General features: G+C 33.2%; 1 protein-coding gene across 1 annotated transcript; it reads right to left on the reverse strand.

Moving 5' to 3' along the window:
- Window positions 1–3258: 3258 nt before the first annotated feature.
- On the reverse strand, window positions 3259–4409 carry LOC111912821 (ethylene-responsive transcription factor ERF087). Its single transcript, XM_023908544.2, has one exon. The coding sequence runs from the start codon at window positions 4325–4327 to the stop codon at window positions 3479–3481; it is 849 nt and encodes a 282-aa protein (XP_023764312.2). The 5' UTR covers window positions 4328–4409; the 3' UTR covers window positions 3259–3478.
- Window positions 4410–22798: the final 18389 nt, after the last annotated feature.

Below are 22798 nucleotides of genomic sequence, written 5' to 3' on the forward strand. Positions count from 1 at the left end.
AAATTTTATTGGTGCATTCTAGCACACAATAAATGTAAGAAAACAAAATAACCTAGCCCTATATATATATATATATATATATATATATATATATATATATATATATATATATATATATATATATATATATATATAATTATGCGAAATATATATTACTCTAATTACTTTAAAATAAGATAAAATAAGTCATGTAATAAGCTAATTTTTATTCCATTTAACGAAGCATATACAAGTTTGATGGTTAAATTCAAAAATAACAAAATATGTTATCATTTATTTGAAATATCTTCAAATTTTTATTTTTAATATTATCTACCTTTATAAATAGTGATTTATTCATGTATCAATATGGAAGACAAATAGACAATTGCTCTAAATTATTTTAATTGTGATTTCAAACATAGTTTCACACATTTGTAAACTATATTTCAAATACAATGGTTTTTTGGAAACTGGCCGTTTAAAAATAATTATTGGTAGGAAAAAAAACAATTTGTAGAGAAAAAATAATCGTCATTTTGGTTAGCACAACCTAATCGTTGCATGCCAATATATTTTTAAACTAAACCTTATACCCTAAACTTACTTATGTTTTAGAAACAAACTATTCGTTTAAAGGAAAACTTCTTGCCGAAATAAAACTTTTCAATGCACACATGAATGAAACTAATTGCTGAGATGAAATTATATGTCAAAGACTAACTAAAATAAAATTGTTCTCTGCACACATGAATGAAACTAATTGTTGAGATGAAATTATCAGAGACTAACTATTCAAAGTAAAGAATGATTAAAATTGTTAGTTTTATATAACGATTGTAGACTTACAAATACATTCGAGTTTGTTCATGCTGATGCAATGATAATTAATAAGAGTCAATGATAAACGTTATCGAATTTTAGTTTGTATCTCAAAGATCATGCTTAAAGTATATAAAAATTAAATTTGTTAATTATCAAAAGTCTAAACATAATTTATATCTTATTAATTTAACAGAATTTTTTGAATCTTGGATTTTTCTTTACTATTTTTAATTATTAATATTGTTTTTTTATTTTTACTCGTGGTTTCCACGGGTTGTAACCTAGTGTCTATATATATATATATATATATATATATATATATATATATATATATATATATATATATATATATATATACACACACACACACACACATTAAATATGTATAAAAATATTATGGACTAAATATGTATAAAGTACAGAAATATATTATCCTATAGTTGTCGGTCATAAGGATTGAATGTGTACAGTTTAACAAGTTGAAGGGGTAAATATAGAAAAAAAAACCAGTGAACAAATTTATACAAATGAAAAAATATATCAATTTTTTAAGTCATTATGTTTGATCGCTTAATAAATGATTTGAATATTGAAATATATTTATTTTTAATAGACTGAATTATATTCTCAAAGTAGAGGGGGGTAAAGCAAAAGTTTCAGATATATTGTATACGTATACGCTAGTTGAGTTTTGTGCAGTTTTTCATGGGGGAAAACGAGGCTCTGTCGAAAGATGTTGGAAGAAGGACAAAATCAATGTAAAACGAGAAACGGACTAAATTTCAAGAAATCACGGAGAAGGTGGATGATGATAGAATCAGTGCGATTCCTGATTGGTTGCTTCTTGAAATCCTGTCTCGTTTACCATCAACAAAAGACGCCATTAGAACAGTGAACAGGTACACTCTCCAAGCGATGGACTTGGGTACCAACTCTGATTTTTACACATTTAGATCATTCCACAACTATCCAAAACCCTAACTCAAGGTCCGATTTCGCATTATTGGTGGATAAAACCCTAACTCAATGTTGCCATTGAAACTCAAGAAATTCGAAGTGCGTACCTTTTATGATATCCAATTTGAATCACTTGTCAACAATTGGATTCGTTATGCTATAAGTTGTAACGTTGAAGAGCTTAAGTTATACATTTGGGAGGGGGAGGCTGAGTTTCTGTTAAATGAATTTATATTCATCAATTCATGTTTTACTGATCTGAGACTATCAGGATGCAAGTTGAATCCAAGTGGGGCGATTAGTTGGGAAAATCTTAGGAGTTTGTGTATCTCTGAGGTGTATTTAGATGAAGACTTGATTGCAAAATCGGACCTGAAGCCAATACTAGTTTATCACTAACTCAATGTCGCCAACTGTAGCAGCTCAAGAAATTCAAAGTGCATACCACGTTAGATCATACTTGTACAAAGATCGAGGATTGCCAGAGAACGCCTAATGAAGCGGAACAAGAGATGCTTGAAGGATGTACGTATAATGAATCTTCGTCATGTCAAGGAGCTTCAACTTGGGCTTTTGTATTCTAAGGTAAATTTTCTTTTGCTTTTCCATTTTGGATAAACTTGTTTTAATATTTTTATCACTTTTGCTGTCTTCTCACTTGTGTTCTTTGGTTGGTAGGTTCTTTCTTGTTTGCAAGCTAAAGGTTTCCTTCTTCCATCAAATGTGAAGCTTACACTGGTAACGGATATATAGAGAGCTGCTCTTGCATGATAGAGGAGGTGCTTTGACTTCATGTTTAGCCATTTAAGTTATCGTGATTTATTTTCATTTCTTTTTCTCATCCTTTTTGTAAAATAGACTTGCTTTCTATTGATGCCTAAAATATGGAATTACCCAACTACTTTGCTGCTTCAAATTAAATTAGGATGTTAAGTCTGCTGTACTCAAGAATTATTGCTTTTATTTGTTAATTCAACAAGTTAAATCTGTTAATCTGATTACTTTTTTTTTTCCATCATCTTAATTTCTTTGGTTTTACAAATATGTGAAATTTGATTAGTTTTTCTTTTCCTATTATCATATTTTCTTTTGTTTTACATCAGGTTAAATAAATCCAGAAACAACAATGTTCCTTTATTTTTGTTTGCATCCTTTATCATCTATTTTTTTATGTAGTCATGTCCCATTTGTAGTTTTGGCAACATGTAAATCTCTTTTAAAATGCAACCTTGGGTTGAATCCTTGTAAATAAATAGGTAACTCACTCGCAACAGGTAGAATCTATTGTTTGCAATTTTTGTAATGATTGGTAACTTAAGCTGTCATATAAAAGAAATTATTTTTTGTCATATGTAATGAATAATATCTTCTGGTTCATGGACTGTTTTATGGGTGGTATAATTTGTTTGAAAATACTGATTGTTATACTATTAATTTGATTTCGAGTATTTTATATCAATTAAACTATGTCTAGCTTGATAAAATTAGATATTCATCTTTAGGTCAACTTGGTAAAGTCTCGAACCATATAACTAAAACCCATACTGTATTAGTTTTTTTACATCGCTGAGCAAGACCCCTAAAATAGAAAGAACGAACGAAAACAAAAGGGTGCGTGATAATTTTCCATGACGCCCCCATAGTTTGAAGAGAAACCCTTTTAAATAAACCCTTCAACTTCTAGTAAACTCCACAAACTCCCATCAGTTTCCTTATCTCACCATGGAAAACCAGACTCGGTAGTTTGACCACTAAACTTGGGAGGAACCATAACCGATGAAGAAACCTTAAACCTTTTACTCCTGGAACCACCATCACTAATATCTGGGCTACTCATCCACCCTCCGATCATTTGGTCTCCAAAATAACTTCCTTCACAAGTATCCGACCCATCTGAATCCAACCCATGTTGTAAACTACTGAAACCCACCCACTCATTGCTGCTGTCTGCCGACACACTTGAGCTTTCCCAAGATGAGTTATAGGTGCAGGTAGCACCATCATGATCTGCCACCGTTTGTGGTGGCACAATCACACTGGGTTGCACAAGTTTCTCCATGTCAGCAACAACGCTGTTTTGGGGTGGGTAATTGGCCTTGAAATTGAATATACTTGCAAACGTGAAATGATCACTCACCCTACTTTTTGGTGACGACTTATTATTCTCTGTGGTTCTTGCCATGATGCTTTGTAAGTTCTTGCTGAGCCTCGCTTTTAATGAAGAAAAGCTAAGCGCACGTCTTGAATCTGATTCTGATAAGGAATCGGATATTACTGAATTAACCAAAGGAGCAAAGTTGGTTCTTGCGTTTTCACCTCTCAAGGCCCGAGCAGCTTCATCATAGGCTCGAGCAGCTTCTTCAGGGGTGTCGTAGGTACCAAGCCATAACCTCACCTTCTGAGAGGAGTCTTTGATCTCAGCCACCCACCGCCCTGATGGCCTTTGTCGGACACCAACAAATTTTTTCATCATGGGTTTCACTGCTTTCATTGTGGTTGTGGTGGTATTCTTCGTAATATCGGTGGTTGAGGTTTTCGTACTTTTGGATGCTGCAGTGATCATCATATATATATATATATACTATATATTTTCAGAACTAATTATAATCAAAATTCTTCTTGGTTTTTTGTTAAACTGAATTTATAGAAGGAAAAGTAGTTCCATGGTTGCATGTGGTGTTGAACTATATATAATGTTGTTCCAAAAGGTGTTTATCTAATACTATATATTATAAATATTCCTCCATTATTTCAATTTTCCTTAATTATTTGATTTTTTATATCCTCCCGACAAAAAAACCTTTTGGCTTGGCTCCCCAGTCCCAACAACTAGGTATATACCCACATAGATTACTCACTTTTATATATATATATATATATATATATATATATATATATATATATATATATATATATATATATATATATATATATATATATATATATATATATATATATATATATATATATATATATAGGTTCAAATGTTTCTCACATCTATTGTGTGATAGAATGCACCAATAAGAATTGAGTAAACATTAAATGTATATAATAAATGATATATATATGGTTAGGTTAAAGTGTTTTTTACATTTATTGTGTGCTAGAATGTACCAATATGAATTTAGTAAAATTATATTATTATTTAATTAAATAATGATAGATATTAAATGGTTTCCATAATTGTATGTATATTAAATGATATCTATAATTATAATTTTCTCTTTATGGAAATTAATTAAATTCGTCATTAATATCAGCAATAACATTCTTTCAGAATAAATTCGTATCTAGGTTTTTATGTCAGCAATAATATTATTTCAGGACTCACTCACTTAAAATACAATAAAGTTGTATGAAATATGAAGAATGAGGGTGTATTCTAGTAGAATATACTCTCATTCTCCTAGAATACACTCTTATTATTTTATATATGAATTCATTCTGAAAGAATACTATTATTGACATTAATGACGAATTCAATTAGTTTCCATAAAAAAGAATTATAAATATGGATATCATTTAATATACATTTAATGTTTACTCAATTTTTATTGGTGCATTCTAGCACACAATAGATGTGAGAAACATTAGAACCTACCTACCTATATATATATACACACACACACACAGTGGCTAACCTAAAATAGAAAAACACGTGGTTCCTTATATAAGTAAAGCAAAAAGACAAAAATATTTATAGCAGAGCAAGGCGGGTCGAACCATTAAAAAGCGGTTAGTTTGTGTTCATCCGAACCGTTCGAACACCTTAAAAACCAGTACAAAGCGGCCTACTTGACCCCTAAAACTGGACTTTTACAATAAATATATATATATATATATATATATATATATATATATATATATATATATATATATATATATATATATAATACAAATGGGTTTCTTTTCATTTTAGAAAATCTTCTTGCAACTACCTATTATTAGAGCCAATAATGTATTTTTACTAGTTTAAATAGAGATATCCGATTTATAATATCAAATAACTACCACTTTTTATCTTTGTCTCCAATTTGGAATAGGTTTTGATAAAAATTAACCATATTCATTGCAAATTTAAGTAAAATATTCCATCATTTCTTTTATTTATTTGTATCTTATTTGTCTAAATACTAAAAGGTAGGTCATAATTTTTTTTCAAGGTGGGTCATAATTTTTTTTATATACATAGATAGTAAATAAAAATAAAAAATTAGGTGGGTCGTAGGACCCACCTTGATACACCATAGCTTCACCCTTATTATATATATATATATATATATATATATATATATATATATATATATATATATATATATATATATATATATATATATATATATATATATATATATATATATATATATATATATATATAGGGAAGAGTTATTTGGAAAACAAAAAAACCATAAAAAAATCCTAAAAATCATAAAAATACATAAAAAAACCAAGAGATCACAAATCTTTTTTTTGAATTTTTTTTATCAAAAAATTGCAGCATTTTTTACAATTTCACTGAAAAAAAATAAAAAATCAATTTTTTTATGTAAAAATATTTTTTTTTCAAAAAAAAATTTCAGCGATTTTGACCTAAAAGTTGCGATTTTTGATAAAAAAAGTTTTGTGATCTCTAAGTATTTTTTTATGCATTTTAATGATTTTTAGGGTTTTTTGTTTTCCATAGAACCTAAACCTATATATATATATATATATATATATATATATATATATATATATATATATATATATATATATATATATATAAAGAGAGAGAGAGAGAGAGAGAGAGAGGAATGATCATTTGAGAACCTATAGTTTTCCAAGAACCAAACAAAGATCGTTAGATCAAAATAAACGACGGTTAGGATGTTTTGTGACATTTTTGTAAATACCTGGAAAAAAAACATGGGGCATGTTTTTGAAATGAATCAAGGGTATTTTAGGATAAAAAAAAATTCATACCCATTTATCGAACTGAATCACATCAACCTCTACGCCCTCTCTCCCTCTTCATCCCACCTCTCTCTACCCTTCATTCCATATTCGACAATGAATTATAGAAAGAATATACTAATGATGTGTTATGGATCAACAAATCGATGACATTCCTCAATAATGGTGATTTTATTAAAGAGTAGCTACATAGGGTTTTCGAAGGGTTGAAATCAATTTTGATTTCTGATTTTTTTGATACAACCATGTTTCCGATTTGCCGATCAGACATGTAAGCGAAGATGAAGAAAAAGAAAATCGAATGGTCGTGATGGTGGAATTTGTTCCAGAGCAAGCATTAAACAAGCTGCTCCATTGTCCACAATGTTTGGCCCTGAATGCTGCGATAACCCACCTACACTCTCCTCCGGCAGTGAATATGGCGATGTCTTGCAGATCGCGTCTCTCAATTCTTACGTTACCGGGAACACTGATTCGAAGATCGCCGTTGTTCTGATTTCCGATGTTTATGGTACGCTACTTCACTCCACTCTTAATATTCTTATTTACCATCTCTAACTACTGTAATAAATGATAAGATTTATATATGGAGGTTCACCAGTCACTCTTCCAAAAATTAGGTTTTAATCCATAAATAATTTACTTTTCGAGAAGTCTTTAAAACACCTGTATTTGATTGCAACACATTACTTACTGTGAAACATGTCTTTTAAAATCACTAGTCCTTTTTGTATTTTGCAAATAGTTTGTATGATCATCTGATTGATGTAACTTGTTTCTGTCTGGTATCTTTTCTGCAGGTTATGGAGCTCCAAAATTGAGGTGCTTCTTCCATTAAAGAATGGAAGTATTCTTTAATGGATGTTCTACTCTATTTCACATTAGCTTCTTCCATTCAGTGTCTTTTTCCGACTTCTTCTCCTTTATTTCAGGTTCTTATCTTACCTTTATACCTTAAAAATGTATGTATACGCTTTGTAATCACTTGCTTGGTTTGATATGTTTCTCCTTTATGCCTTGTTTTCTCTATTTCAATTCCGTTGAGTTTGATTGTTTACATTTTCCTTTTGTGCATTTTTATCCATCATAATTCATAAACTTATGGGTTTTATTAGAGTTATCTAGTTTGGTTATAAATGTTGTTGGGTAAAGTAGTTATTTGATGTTTCTTGGTGGATTAGCAGGATCCACGTGCATGTTTCATTTATAGGTTGTGAGTTTTAAATGCTCATATTTCTACATAGGACAACAATATGAAGATTCAAGCAGAAGCTAAAAAGACAAAGGAGTTCACTAAAGAACTTGACAGGTGATTATTTTTTAAGTTGGATTTGTTTTTTATTTTCATTTTTCTTTTCATTATATTTACTTGTTGTGGTTTTAAATATATACTAGAGCTTACCAGATATAATTGATGAAATTGCCAAAGAGGATGAACAAAAAAGCAAGAGACATGAAAGACGTGTTGTTGTTAAAAAAGAAAGACTAAAATCATGTCCATCACATCTAGGGAGACACAAGTAATTTTAGGGTTGAATTTGTAAAACATCATTTTTCTTGTTTACAACATTGTAAGTTTAGGGTTGAATGTTTAGAATTGGGGTTGAATACTTTTCAAATTTGAACCTACACCTATTCAAGTGTCGTTATCTGAAGAAATCATTGGTTCTTTAAGGAAACTCAAGGTTTGCATTTTTTACAATTAGATTTTTTTAATGATAATAAATATAGATTTGTTAATATTATAAATATTATATTATTTTGTAGGCATGTTGCACCCTTGCGAGAGACAGATACAAGAGCCTTGAGAAAAGATGAATAATTGTGCCTAGTGCTAAGAGTGGCAGGTATTGTTACTCGATCATTTTTTTTAACAAACCATGATATGTGAATGGCTAGTAAGATCCCCTACATTATTATGTTAAATAGTCTTATTATGTGAAACTAGAATTTGTATGGTATCACATCAAGTGTATTAACTACATACTGTATAATAATCTCCCACTTATAATTATATTTTTGGTGGCTAATTAGCCAATCATATATATTTTGTGTGACTGGTTAGTATGCTCACATACATTATAGTGTAAGCAGCCTTTTGATTTCCATATGAGATTTTTCATTTTCATGCCAAGGCTATGACTACATGTCATCACTTTTTTTTTTATCAAAAAAGAACAAATTATTAGTTTTGTAAACAGTATGTGTACACATATCTTACGATAAAACAGTCGAGATGTTGAATTTAATGTAAAAAGTTTTTTTTTTGCTTCATATATAAGAAAAGATTAACAACATAGGATGAAACTGATATGCAACAAGATATAGCTTTTGTGGTGTTCCATATGGAGCTTGTATCTAGGTAACCCCTTGTTATCATTACTTAGATTGCATTGCATTTAATTGTGCATTTTTCTATTTATGAATTATGTTGCAGTGTTCAAACAATGCATATTATGTTGCATATCATCCTCTTTGTGCTTGTGTTACTAGATTTTATGCTCCTAAACAATGAGCCCACTTTCCACATAACTTCCTTGTTTTTTATTTTACTCTATTATTTGAGGAGATTTGGCATGATAGGTCTTATCTTTTATAATCTATATAAAAGATTAGTAGTGTTAGTTTTCATATGTAATTTCATTTTGCAGCTTAAGTGGGATTAAAACAAAAGCCTGGAATGAGTCCACCTCATGGTGCAGACTAGGTGATCCAAACCAACATATTGTTGTGGAGGATATATTTGATGAATATGGTGGACGACTTATGCTTGTTGACATGGTTAGATCAGAAAATATAGAACAAGCTGGTCAAATTAGATTCAAAGCCAAAATGCAGGTAATTTTGAAGTTGACTAAAACTTTTCATTTGTTCAAAAAAAATTATAAAAAATTACTAAAAAATTGTTCCTTTTTGATTGATTAATTATTGTTCTTGAATCACATGTAATTCCTGTTGGATTAGTGTCTAAGTTCATAACTATTTTGGTATGTACTTTAGCCGATGGTGCTGGTCCTTTTGGGTTGCCTTCACTAAAGCAACTTGATAGGATGGATTATGGAGAGAGAGGATTAATTATGATTTATTAATATATTATGAGAATAATATATTAAAGGAGAAATCATATTGTTTAATTAAGATTAGTCAATAATTAATTAAGAATTAATTTTGTGGCTAAAAGAGATTAACTAAACTTAGGGGACTAGAACTATCAAATGTGTGATAGTTGAATATTGGGCTAATGGACTCTATATTAGAGGAGTGGAAGAATTCTATGGGGAAACCCATTAGAAATCGTCCAAGGCCTCTAAGGAGGGAGTCCATGGGTTGCTTAGGGCTTAAGCAGTCAAGTTAGGGTTTCCTTGATAGATAAACCTAATAACCTCACATATTTAAGGATCCCTAGGGCACCAAAAACGTAGCTAACTGATTCCTTAGGGTTTCTAGACAGTTTTTGGGTGCCTCTCCTCTCCTCCTTCTTCATCCTCTTGCTCTTGGTGTTTGTGAGCCATTAGAGGTGTGACATTTGTGACACTAAGCTTTCAAAAGCCAATTACAAGAAGGAATAGATTGTTACATAACAATCAAAGGTAATTTCTAAACCCTTAATTTAGTTCGTAGTATGATAGATTTAGGGTTTATGGCTTTGGATGATTATTGCATGTTCATTAGACAAACTAGATCCAAAGCTTTAGGGTTTGCATGTACACCATAGGAATGATGTAGTGCTTAAAATCCATTAGTGGTATCAGAGCCAATGACTGTTTGTTAATGAATTTGATGCATATTTGATCGTTTATTGCCTGAAAATCGAATTTTTGGCTCTCCGCCTGTCTGACTCGGTGTGTCAGTGGATGAACTCGGCGAGTCAGGTCGACTTGGCGAGTCCCGAGGTCAGACAGAGGGAAAATCGGGATTTTGTGCTCTTTTTGTTGTGGGATAATTACCAAAATGATTTTTATTGATAAGATTCCATTTTTTTTGATATTGGGTGATTATCCTTGCCAAAATAGTAGATAATTGCTAATTAATCAAATATTTGTTGCCTTATTAGATAATGGTTAATTATTTAAGTTATTTGGTGAATTATCTTGCAAGTAATTGGACTATGTCAAAATTAGATAACCATAATTAATTGTTAATTGCCTTATTTGAATTGTTGATCTAGAATATTCTGGATAATGTTTTGAAAAGTTTCAAAACTTGCCCTCAAGCTTTGGAATTTAAAATTTTGATTAAAAGTTTAATTTTGAAATATTTAAATTCTAAACCCTAATGTTTTGAAATGTTTCAAGACTTGCCCTCAAGTTTTGGAATTTAAAATTGTTTGATTAAAAAGTTTAATTTTTGAAATTTTAAATTCTAAAACCCTAATTTTTGAAAAAAAGTTCAAATTGCACCCTTATGGTTTGATTAAATTAATTAAGTGTATAATTAAAAGAGAGTTAATAAATCCATAGTGATATGGTTTACACTTATTAAATTAAAAGTGTAATTTATTAAATTAGACCACCTAGTCTTTTAAAAGTGTAAAATACACTCTTATACTATATATAACATTAAAGGTCTAATATTATATATGTATAACTTAAACTGCTAGTTTTACCGTTTGTAGGCCTCATTCACGAAGTCGATCTATAAGAAGGTATAAAGTTATGACCTATAAAATGGTCGTTTAATGGGTGTCCACTCTCACTCACCGCTTCCTTGATTGGTGGATGGTAGTTAGCCGAACGGGTAGGATAGGGCAAACCCTTTCCATTAAAAGTATAATGAATTATAAAGCAACTTAATGTTTTTTACAAAAAAATTTCAATCCTAGTTACTTTAGGTAAAAGTGAATTGATGTAATTCCATGAAATTACACTTTGTACCCTTACGAAGACGTTAGTGGAGCGTGTGTGGTTAACCGGCACACTAAATTGGTTCTAAGCAAAGGTAGCAAAGGGTGAATCAATGTTTGTCATAGTTCGGTGGAGCGTGTGTGGTTAACTGGCACATCGAATAGGTGATTGTAACATTGGGGGCACCATGTAAGTTTGCATGGTTATTCACACCCTATTTTCTGATCTTCGGCATCCCAGTCACAAATCGAGGGGCATATCGAGATTTAAACATGCCACTGAAAAGTTCAATGAATCTCAAAGGATCTAGGAGTTTTGCAATACATTTAAAACCTAATCTCTTTTTTGTTTTTCATGGTGGAAAATTAGCGAATCGTCATTCACTTACCCTCAAATTTTCTGCAATTTGGGTTACGACATCCATCTCCCAAGTTGTAGAGTATTGTGTTGGGTCCTAGCCTTAATATCTCATTTGGGTGACTTATTAAGGACTCAATCAATCAACTAACTTTATTTTTCTCTCGTTTTGTAGATGTCTGAATCTAATCGTGGTCTTTCCCGAATCCCATGGAAAAGGTTTTCTTGCTCAAAGTGAAAGTCTGTTACACAATGAAGGTGAAAGATCGATCCCTGCATTGTAGATTAGCTTGGTTTTACTTCCTCCACCTCCTCCTATTGTTCTCCGAAACCCATAAGATCGAAGAATTGAAAAGTTCAAAATCACTCAAGCCCTATTGTCAATGAAACATGAAGATGGAAAATCCGTGTGTGCTCACGTCCTAGAGATGAAATCACACATGGATAGGTTGACAATGTTAGGTGCATCTTTTCCAAAGAAGTTGGTTGTAGACTGGGTTCTGCAGTCACTCCCTAAATCATATGATTGGTTTATAAGGGATTATTATATGATGGATCTTGACGCGACCCTCATTGACTTAACTTACATGCTTATTGCTGCTGAATCAGAAATGATTTGGCAAAGCAATAGAGCATATTTTTCTGGTAATTCAACCAAACATGCTTCCGTAGTCACTCCAGAAGAAGCCACCTGTTTCTGTTGACAAGAGAAGGGGCGTTGGATACGAAGCTGCCCAGAGGACCTGAGGAATTTAAGAGATGGGAGAGTCAAGAAGTATGGATCTACTTTATGTAAATTCCACTGTCTAACTCCATTAAGTTCCTATTCATTGATTCTTAATACATAATGTGATAAGATTACATTTGAATGTTTTGCAGGATCAGAGAAAATAGAGGAAGATTGATAGAAGAGCAAGATGAATCTGATCACGAAGAAATGGATCACGATCGCATGGGTTCGAAGATCAGATTTTTGAGCTTAGAAAGTTATGATAGATTTGTTAGGAATATTTGATTACATAGTTTTCAGTTGATTTTGCATTATAAGGACATATTTTCCACTGCTTTTATGAATAAAATAAAATTTTAACTTGTCTTATATATATATATATATATATATATATATATATATATCCTTGCAATGAAATCATTGTGAAAAATTGATGTTTGTGTATTTCTATAAATGGATATGATTCTTAGTTATGTTATTTATGGTAGTGAAAAAATTTTCTAAGTAAGGAAAGATTCCCATCACCCAAGTTTCAATTGGACAGAAACTTGGAATCATATGATTTGAATCATGTGATGTATGGAAATCTTGGTATTTAGGAAATTAAGACTGATTCCTTGATCACACAAGTATGTGAATCAAGTGAAGGACTAAAGGACTAGAACACAATGTTGTGCGCTAGTCAAGTCCACCACAAATAACAATGAGACTATTCGTCATAATTTACCAAAAGTCTAGTATATATGGTTATACTTACAAGATTAAGTGTAATTCTGAATCATTGAAAGGTTTCAATGAATGGCAGAACGAATAAGAAGAATCAATGAAGGCAGAAAGATAAAAGTTCCTCCAATCTAATAAGAAGGGAGAGTACTTTTATATCAGTGTTATGATCGTCTTAATGATTAAGAAGAATGGTTAAATCAAAAGGATGAGTCATACTTCGTTCCAAAATCGAGTCTTAGAATTGTACTCCAAGATTGTGAATTGAGTGACACACACACACTCATCAAATGTGAATTGTTTTTCTTACTCTTGCACGTTTGAAATTGGTAAGTTGTGATGTCTTGGAGAAGACAAAGACCATCTAAGACCAAATGTGTGTAATGTTTTGTCTTGATATAGACACACACTAACTCTTGGATATTTGTTTATCAATAAATGTTTCTTGATAAGAGAATCTAATATGTCAAGAGGTTAGTGGGAGTCTGAAGATCTTGAAAAGATTCAAGAACTAATCAAGGGTAAACCTATTAAACACTAGCACACGACTTGAGGTTTGTAACCTATCATGTTGACAAAATTCTATTTCTGTGTCAATCCTGTTGAGTGATTATGCATATGAGTTCTACGAGTTCTCAATAGACTGCATAAGGCAAGCACCTTGTTCGATAAAAGTACATTGATTGACATAGGTGGGCTGCTAAATAACTTGGAAGTAATGGTGGGACCCTTGATGGAAAGAAATTAAGAATGAATAAGTTCTGTCCATAAGAGTTTGAATTTGTCACAAACATTATCTTTCGATATTGCTTATGGGAAATTCACATGGATAGGAACACATACACCATAAAATCTAAGTTCATAAGGTTTATCTCCTTCATGAAAATGATTATGAGGAAACGCTTTCACTAAGAGAGATTTTAAGAAGATAGCGATTATGTAAATTGCATTATCGAATTCGATTATGATTATGGCATCCCTCTTCATAGTTCGAATTGTGAGATTTAGCAATTAGTCTGAACATTTGGGACTTAGTAACATAAGTTCTGAATTAGTTTAGACACACATGTGAGCTGTCTAAGGAAAGGTGTGTGATTTTGAGAAGCTTAGATAAAGGCTTGTCGGATCATATCATATTAGAAACAATAAACTTTGGAAGTCAATAAGTATTGTTTTCTAGAAGTTTAGCTGGTTTCTAAATACATGTCAAAGCTAGTGGGAGCATAAATGTTATGCTGGAATGGATATAATCATCATGTTAGTGGGAGCATGATTATTATTTAAGTATTGCAAGTTTAAAATATTAATCATAGAAAAACAAAAGTTTCACTTTGCAAAGTTGCAGGGGTAGAAAAGTTGATTTTGGTATAATTAAGGGAGATAATGTTATACTTCGTTTCCAATCTAAAAGCTTAGATCGAGAAATTTTAATTGAATTTAGTCAAAGGTATATTTATTATTTGCATTCTCAAAGTTCGATTATGATCATGACATCCCTCTTCATAGTTTGAATTTTGAGAACACGACAAATAGAAATATTATGACGATATTATAGTAAGAAACTGGTAAAGTATCATGTTTTTTATTATGGATTGTATCCCATACGCTTCGGGTATAGGATTGATTGCATATGCTGTAATATTCGACCGTTCTAAAATTTTCCAAATTCCTAGGGCATTTAGAGGGAAAAAGGAAATAGAACCGGTTTTGACTAAAATAATTAAACAACTGCCAAGGACAATCTAAGGTTCGCCAATGATTGGTCGCTCGTGGACAGTTGAAAGTATAGTCATGGATGGACCATATTGACATTATTATGAAGAGATAAGATTCTATTTAGAATGAGTTTTCATATGGAAAATATCAAGAATAAATGTCTAGATTAGAAACTTTTATGCAAGAAGGATGTTGAAAGGAATGTACTTTGAATATGAGATTTCATGACTATGGAATTGTCTTGTAACAATATCCAATAGAGTAATTTGTAATTTCATTGGCCAAGTCTTGGTGACTTTTGTGTCGTGACATTATGAAAGGACTGTTGCATAAAATGTTAGAATCAAGCATATTCTAGTAGTGGCGAGAATTTTGTATTCTTACACTAATGGATTAGGAATTGTGAAATGAGTGTGATTGAAAATGTTATTCGATTATACTATTTCACAAAGTAAGGACCATAGGTAAACATAGTGTGCATGCTAAGAGCATGGGACAATTGTAGTTATAATTCAAGTAAGAAGTTGATTACCCAAAACAACAAATGATGAGTAATCCATATGGTGATTAAATAAAATGTTTTATTTATACTCAAAGGTTTGAGTCATATATGATTAGTATTATTCTTGTGTTTCACTTTGCATGTTTTGACTTCCCGAATAATAAGATTATTCAAACCCTCCATAGTCGCTCATTCTTTGGAATTAGGAATGAAAGAAGACTGTCATGAATCTGACTGTAGATTGTCTAAAGTGTTTTAGACATAGCAAAAGTTTGCTGCAGGGTTCATGAGTACTACTATAAGATTAGAGTATTGGAATAAACCCACAATCGTTTGGATCGCTTCATGGATTTTATCACGAGTGATTAGTGAGACGATAATATCTTGTATTCTTGAAACCAAGATGTGTAAGTTGTATCTTACGAGTCAGTTACACATTGATAATATGTAAACGCACCAGTAACTTGGTGTTATATAACGTATTGTTGTGTGTAACTCAGTGAGTGAGTAGAAGCCAGCATTGAGTCGAAGTTTATCCATTCCTTTTACCCAAAGTGGGATAAAAGCGATATCAGTGGATCCCTCGATGATTTAGTGATGACACCCTAAGCACTTGGCCAAGCCGGGACTAAGTTGATGTGTTCAATTGTAGTCTGTTGTCAGTCATTATAAACCGGAACTCGGGAAACAATATGTAGACAGAGAGAATGAGTTAAATCCATGTCTCAGTCTATACGATATCAAGAATGGAGGAATATATGATCCCTTATCTAAAGGACACGCTATCTGATAAGATCAGAATTGACAACGGATTTTGAAAGCTACGATTGCGGATCAGGATCTGAAGTCATACGCAGAATAGTTATTAGAATTATCCAAGTGGGAGACTGTTGGATTAGTGTCTAAGTCCATAACTATTTTGGTATGTACTTGACCCGATGGTGCATGGTCCTTTTAGGTTGCCTTCACCAAAGCAACTTGATAGGATGAATTATGGAGAGAGAGGATTAATTATGATTTATTAATATATTATGAGAATAATATATTAAAGGAGAAATCATATTGTTTAATTAAGATTAGTCAATAATTAATTAAGAATTAATTTTGTGGCTAAAAGAGATTAATTAAACTTAGGGGACTAGAACTATCAAATGTGTAATAGTTGAATATTGGGCTAATGGACTCCATATTAGAGGAGTGGACGAATTCTATGGGGAACCCCCATTAGAAATTGTCCAAGGCTTCTAAGGAGGGAGTCCATGGGTTGCTTAGGGCTTAAGCAGTCAAATTAGGGTTTCCTTGATAGATAACCCTAATATCCTCTCATATTTAAGGATCCCTATGGCACCAAAAACGTGGTTAACTGATTCCTTAGGGTTTCTAGACGGTTTTTGGGTGCCTCTCCTCTCCTCCTTCTTCATCCTCTTGCTCTTTGGTGTTTGTGAGCCATTAGAGGTGTGACATTTGTGACACTAAGCTTTCAGAAGCCAATTACAAGGAGGAATAGATTGTTATTACTACATAACAATCAAAGGTAATTTCTAAGCGCTTAATTCGGTTCATAGTATGATAGATTTAGGGTTTATGGCTTTAGATGATTATTGCATGTTCATTAGACAAACTAGATCCAAAGCTTTAGGGTTTGCATGTACACCATAGGAATGATGTAGTGCTCAAAACCCATCAATTCCGAGGATCACAAAACAGGGTGTGAATAACAATGCAAATATACATGGTGCCCCCAATGTTATAGTCACCTATTCGATGTGCCGGTTAACCACACACGTTCCACCGAACTATGACAAACATCGAGTCACACTTTGCCACCTTTTCTTAGAACTCAATTAGTGTGTCGGTTAACCACACACGCTCCACTAACGTCTTAGCAAGGGTACAAAGTGTAATTTCATGGAATTGCATCAATTTACTTTTTCCTAAAGTAACTAAGATTGGGAATTTTTTTAAAACACTTAGTTACTTTAATATTCATTATGCTTTTAATGAGGAGAGGGTTTACCTTATCCTACCCGTTCGGCTAACGACCCTCTATCAATCAAGGAAGTGGTGGTGAGAGTGGACACTCATTAAACATCTATTTTATAGGCCATAACCTTATCCCCCCCCCCCTTTTAGATTGGCTTCGTGAATGAGGTCTACTAACGGTAAGACTAGCAGTTTAAGTTATACATATATAATATTAGACTTTTAATGTTATATATAGTATAAGGGTGTATTTTAGACTTTTAAAATAGTAGGTGGTTTAATTTTATAAATTACAGTTTTAATTTAATTAAATATAAACCATATCCTTTTTGATTTATTAACTCTCTTTTAGTTATACTTTTAATTAACTTAATAAAACCTTAAGGGTGTAATTTGAACTTTTCAAAACTTAGGGTTTTAGAATTTAAAATTTTCAAAAATTAAACTTTTAATCAAAAAATTAAATTCCAAAAGTTGAGGACAAGTTTTGAAACCTTTCAAAACATTTGGGTTTAAACTATTTAAATTTCAAAAACTATAACATTTAAGTTCAAATTTAAATTATAAAACCTCAAGGGTGTAAATTAAAACTTTTCAACCTTACTAGGTTAAATATATGACTAATAATAATCCTATATTATCCAAAAATAACCAAATCCATCAATTGTGATGAAGATAACCATTCCAAACATAAAAAAATCAGTTTTAGGCAAGAAAAACGAGTTTTGGAAGTAATCCTCAACAAAATTTGGCAGGAAAAACGAAAAATCCGGCAACAGACCCTTGGACTCGTCGAGTCCACAATGGAACTCGTCGAGTAGGACCTACTCGTCGAGTCCATTCATGAACTCGGCGAGTCTGCCAGTCAGTAACCCAAAAAATTAGTTTTTAACCAAGCAATGAACAATTAAGCATCAAATACATCAAACAAACAACCTAGCTCTGATACCATTGATGGGTTTTGAGCACTACATCATTCCTATGGTGTACATGCAAACTCTAAAGCTTTTGATCTAGTTTGTCTAATGAACATTCAATAATCATCCAAAGCCATAATCCCTAGATCTAGCATGTGATAATTGATATTAACATAAGAATAGGGTTTAGATCTTACGTTGATTGTTATGTAGCAATAACAATCTCAAATCTTCCTTGTAATTGGCTTCTGAAAGCTTAGTGTCATAAATGTCACACCTCTAATGGCTCACAAACACCAAAAGAAAGAGGATGACTTAGGAGCAGAGAAGGAGGCACCAAAAACGTCCAAGAAACCCTAAGGAACACTTAGCCACGTTTTTGGGTGCCCTAGGGGTCATTATATAGTGATGTCATTAGGGTTTTGAACTAGGAAACCCTAATCTGGCTGCTTAGGCCCTAAGCAGCCCATGAACTCCCTCCTTAGAGGCCTTGGATGAATTCTCAGGGGTTTCCCCATAGATTTCGTCCACTCCATCCTTTATGGAGTCAATTAGCCCAATATCCAACTATCACACAATTGACAGTTCTAGCCTCTTTATTTAATTAATGTCTTTTAGCCACAAAATTAATTCTTATTAATTCTTGACTAATATTAATTAAACAATATGATTTCTCTTTTAATATATTATTCACATAATATAGTAATAAATCATAATTAATCTCTTTCTCCACAAATCATCCTATTAAGTTGCTTTGATGAAGGCAACCCAAAAGGACCATGCTCACAATTAGGTTAAGTACATACCAAAATAGTTATGGACTTAGACACTAATCCAACAGTTATTCGGGTTAGAACCCGAACGAACCGACCCGAACCCGATAACCCAATAAGGGTAATTGCATGAACCTAAAACCGGACCGATTAACCACTACATGTTCGATTTGGTTCGGGTATTAATAGGTTCGGTTCATTTATTACTCGAATAACTCAAATAACATGTACACGATGATTAAGGACTTAATATAACTGAAAAGAACCGATCAAATAAACTGTCACACCCCAAACCGAGATGGCGGAAACATTCGGGGGCAGAAGACGTCATGTACAATATCATAACAATGCGTAATAGTAAAACAAACAATAACATCCATAGTATTAAAAATACAATTATTACATGTGTGTTCTTAGTATTGTTTGTATGACACCAAAACGTATAGCAAAATAAAAGGCGAGTCTTGAATATGCTCCGTCTTCTCAAAAACATATGTGAGTGTACCTGTCTACTGGTTTCCTGAGAATACAAGTTATTTTGAAAAGAGAATATCAACATTTAAGTTGGTGAGTTCATTAGCATTTGTAACATCCATAAATTTTACGCTAAATTTAAACTTTTCAATCATAAATAAGAACCAAATAGCATTGTTTACAAAATGTTTTCAAATCATTATCCATCAGAGTGTCCCAAAAATTATAACATAACGATGAGAAGCGGTACGGTCACACCTTCGCCTTTCCACGATCTCCTGAAGTACCTGAAACAATAAACTAAAAACTGTAAGCCCGAGGGCTTAGTGAGCTACCCCCAAAATACCAATACCACACAGACAATACCATATCAGTAACAATCAATCAATCAATCAACATGCATACTGGGCCATCGACTTGACTGGACTGCCCTATCGGGCCTACAGTCTGTCTAGATCTATCTCGAGCCTTCGGCATGACTGGTCCGCTACATGGGCCTACAGTCTCCCCGGACCGCTCATAGGGTATGTTGGCCTTCAGCACAAAGCAGGATCGCCTCAACCCAATCAACAAACAAACAACTATGTACGCATAGCTATCATATACTGGCATATACAAACATCAAGTATATCTATCTCGCTGATCGTAAATCATAGAATCCTCTCGTAACTAGAACACCGACCTAGCAGGTCAATAGCATACCAATCCCTACGGATCATAAAAGCATAACATACTTTCTATCCTGATTCCGATCAAACAGATCATAATCATATATCGCATACTACAATAATAACAACTATAAGGGCCGACCTTGGTGCCGTAGACCCTATCGATATAGTGTGGGTAACTCACCTTGCAATTGTCGACTCAAAACATACACTTCAACCCTCGGATCACCCGACACCGGCTCCACCACCTAAGATCATAGTACAATATACTCATAAGTCCTTAACCTTATAAGGTACCCCGTAACCCACTAGTCAATCTCTGACCAAGGCCAAATTCCTCAGTCAAGGTTAACTGTCCATGTTGACCTTGACTCGCCGAGTGCCCTCGGCTACTCATCGAGTTCCCTGAAGTACATTCCAACTCGCCGAGTCATCGGAGTGACTCGTCGAGTTCCTTCGATCCTCGATCACACTTTAAGGCCACCCGTCGAGTCCCCTCCTTGAAACTCATCGGATACACACTCATACATATCCAAGAGAAAACTCATCCGACTCGCCGAGTTGTTCATCAACTCGTCGAGTCTTATGACGATCTTCATCGGACTCGCCGAGTTGTTCATCTAACTTGTCGAGTTCACGACCATCTTCATGTGACTCGCCGAGTCAACTTTGCGACTCGCCGAGTCCATTCAGTCCTCTTTCAATACAAACTTGTTTTTAGCCATGCAACGGCTCCAAATCACAGATCCAAGCTTCTAGGGCATGCTTATCACGTGAAGTTGCAAACTTTACGTGCGTGCATGGCCTTAAAGGCTCCAAATGCTAAATCTAAGTTCTTAATGGGGCTTCATGCCCAAGAGGGACCTCAATCACAACCAAAATTGTGACTTTATGCTTCTAGAATCCAAGGAGGGTCCAGATCTGAAGTTACAACTTCATATCTAGTCCATAGCTCGTCATACCAACTTGAAAATCCATAAAAAGCCCTAGAAACTCAACAAAAGGGAAAAAGGAAGTAAGGATGGCACTTTGATACCTCCAAAGGATGCTAGATGAGGTAAATCCTGCTTCCCACGCCTTCCTTGCTTCAATTCCTTTGCACTCCTAGCTTTCTTCCTCCAAGATTCTCTTTCCAAGCTTCAAACACCACCCAAAGCACCCACACACACACGTATAAGGACTCTCAAGACTCTCTAGAACTGTAAAGAGGCCCAAGGGAGGCTAAGGTCCCTTTAAATAGGGTGAAAACCCTGGGATTTAGGGTTTCATCTGTCAGCTCCTACCCGCCGAGTCCCAATATGGACTCGTCGAGTAGGTCACTTAACACGCGATCCCATCCCGCTGCTACTCGACGAGTAGGTCAACCAACTCGTCGAGTAGATCTTAACGCAATAATATTATTTAAGCAATACCTGAAAATCGGGGCGTTACTGTTGGGTTTTGAGCATTCTAACACTCCTAAGTGTACATGCAACCCTAAATACCTTGGATCTATGTTTTCTCTATTATACATGCAAATAAGAACTTCCAAGGTATTATCCTTATCTAGCATACAAAACAATGACTTAGCAAGATAGAATACATACCTCTTTTGATGTAGCTTGATGTCTTCAAGCTTTAAGAGCTTAGCCCCAATAGTGTGGAAGCCTCAAATGGAATCACAAAGCACCAAATACTCTTGGAATAACTTGAGAGAATTCTACACTTCATGAAATCGGCTAGCCCTTTTACTTCACACACTAGTGCCAATTTTGGTCAAGAATAAGATGCTTATATAGTTAGGGTTACACCATGTAAACCCTAATTGACATGGCCTTTCATTTCCATGATCCATGGGTACAAATACACCATGGAGCATCCATGGACCATCCTATGGGTTTTAGCCCAACTTGATTATCCATGGAGCATTAGCCCACTATACAAGTATGGATGATTTACACAATCAACCCATATATTTAATTAGTCTTATTTTTATCACTTAATTAATCCTAGATTAATTCTTGATCAATACTAATTAAATAATCTTATTATTCTTATTATTAATATACTAGAACTTATAATATATTAATAACCATAAGTGTCTTATTTCTCTCATTATAGTCTATCCAAGTGCATGATGCCATGCAACCCAAATGGACCATGCCGGGTCGGTTGAAGTCTTACCAATAATAGTTATGGACTTAGACATTAATCCAACAGTCTCCCACTTGGATAAGTCTAAAACTATTATTGCGAATGACTTCAAGAACCGACCGACAATCGTAGCTCTCAAAAGCTTCTGTCGAACTCTGACCTTGTAGATGAAATCTGACCTTTGTCAATGACTTGTCCATTAGATAAGGGATCATATATTCCTCCATTCTAGATATCGTATGGACTGAGACATGGATTAAAATC

Source organism: Lactuca sativa, chromosome 7 (assembly GCF_002870075.4).
Source record: "Lactuca sativa cultivar Salinas chromosome 7, Lsat_Salinas_v11, whole genome shotgun sequence".
In the NCBI taxonomy this organism is placed as follows: domain Eukaryota; kingdom Viridiplantae; phylum Streptophyta; class Magnoliopsida; order Asterales; family Asteraceae; genus Lactuca; species Lactuca sativa.

What these genes read in the sequence shown, in the direction of transcription:
- LOC111912821 (XM_023908544.2), bottom strand. Translation starts at nt 4,327, where the DNA reads ATGATGATCACTGCAGCATCCAAAAGTACGAAAACCTCAACCACCGAT.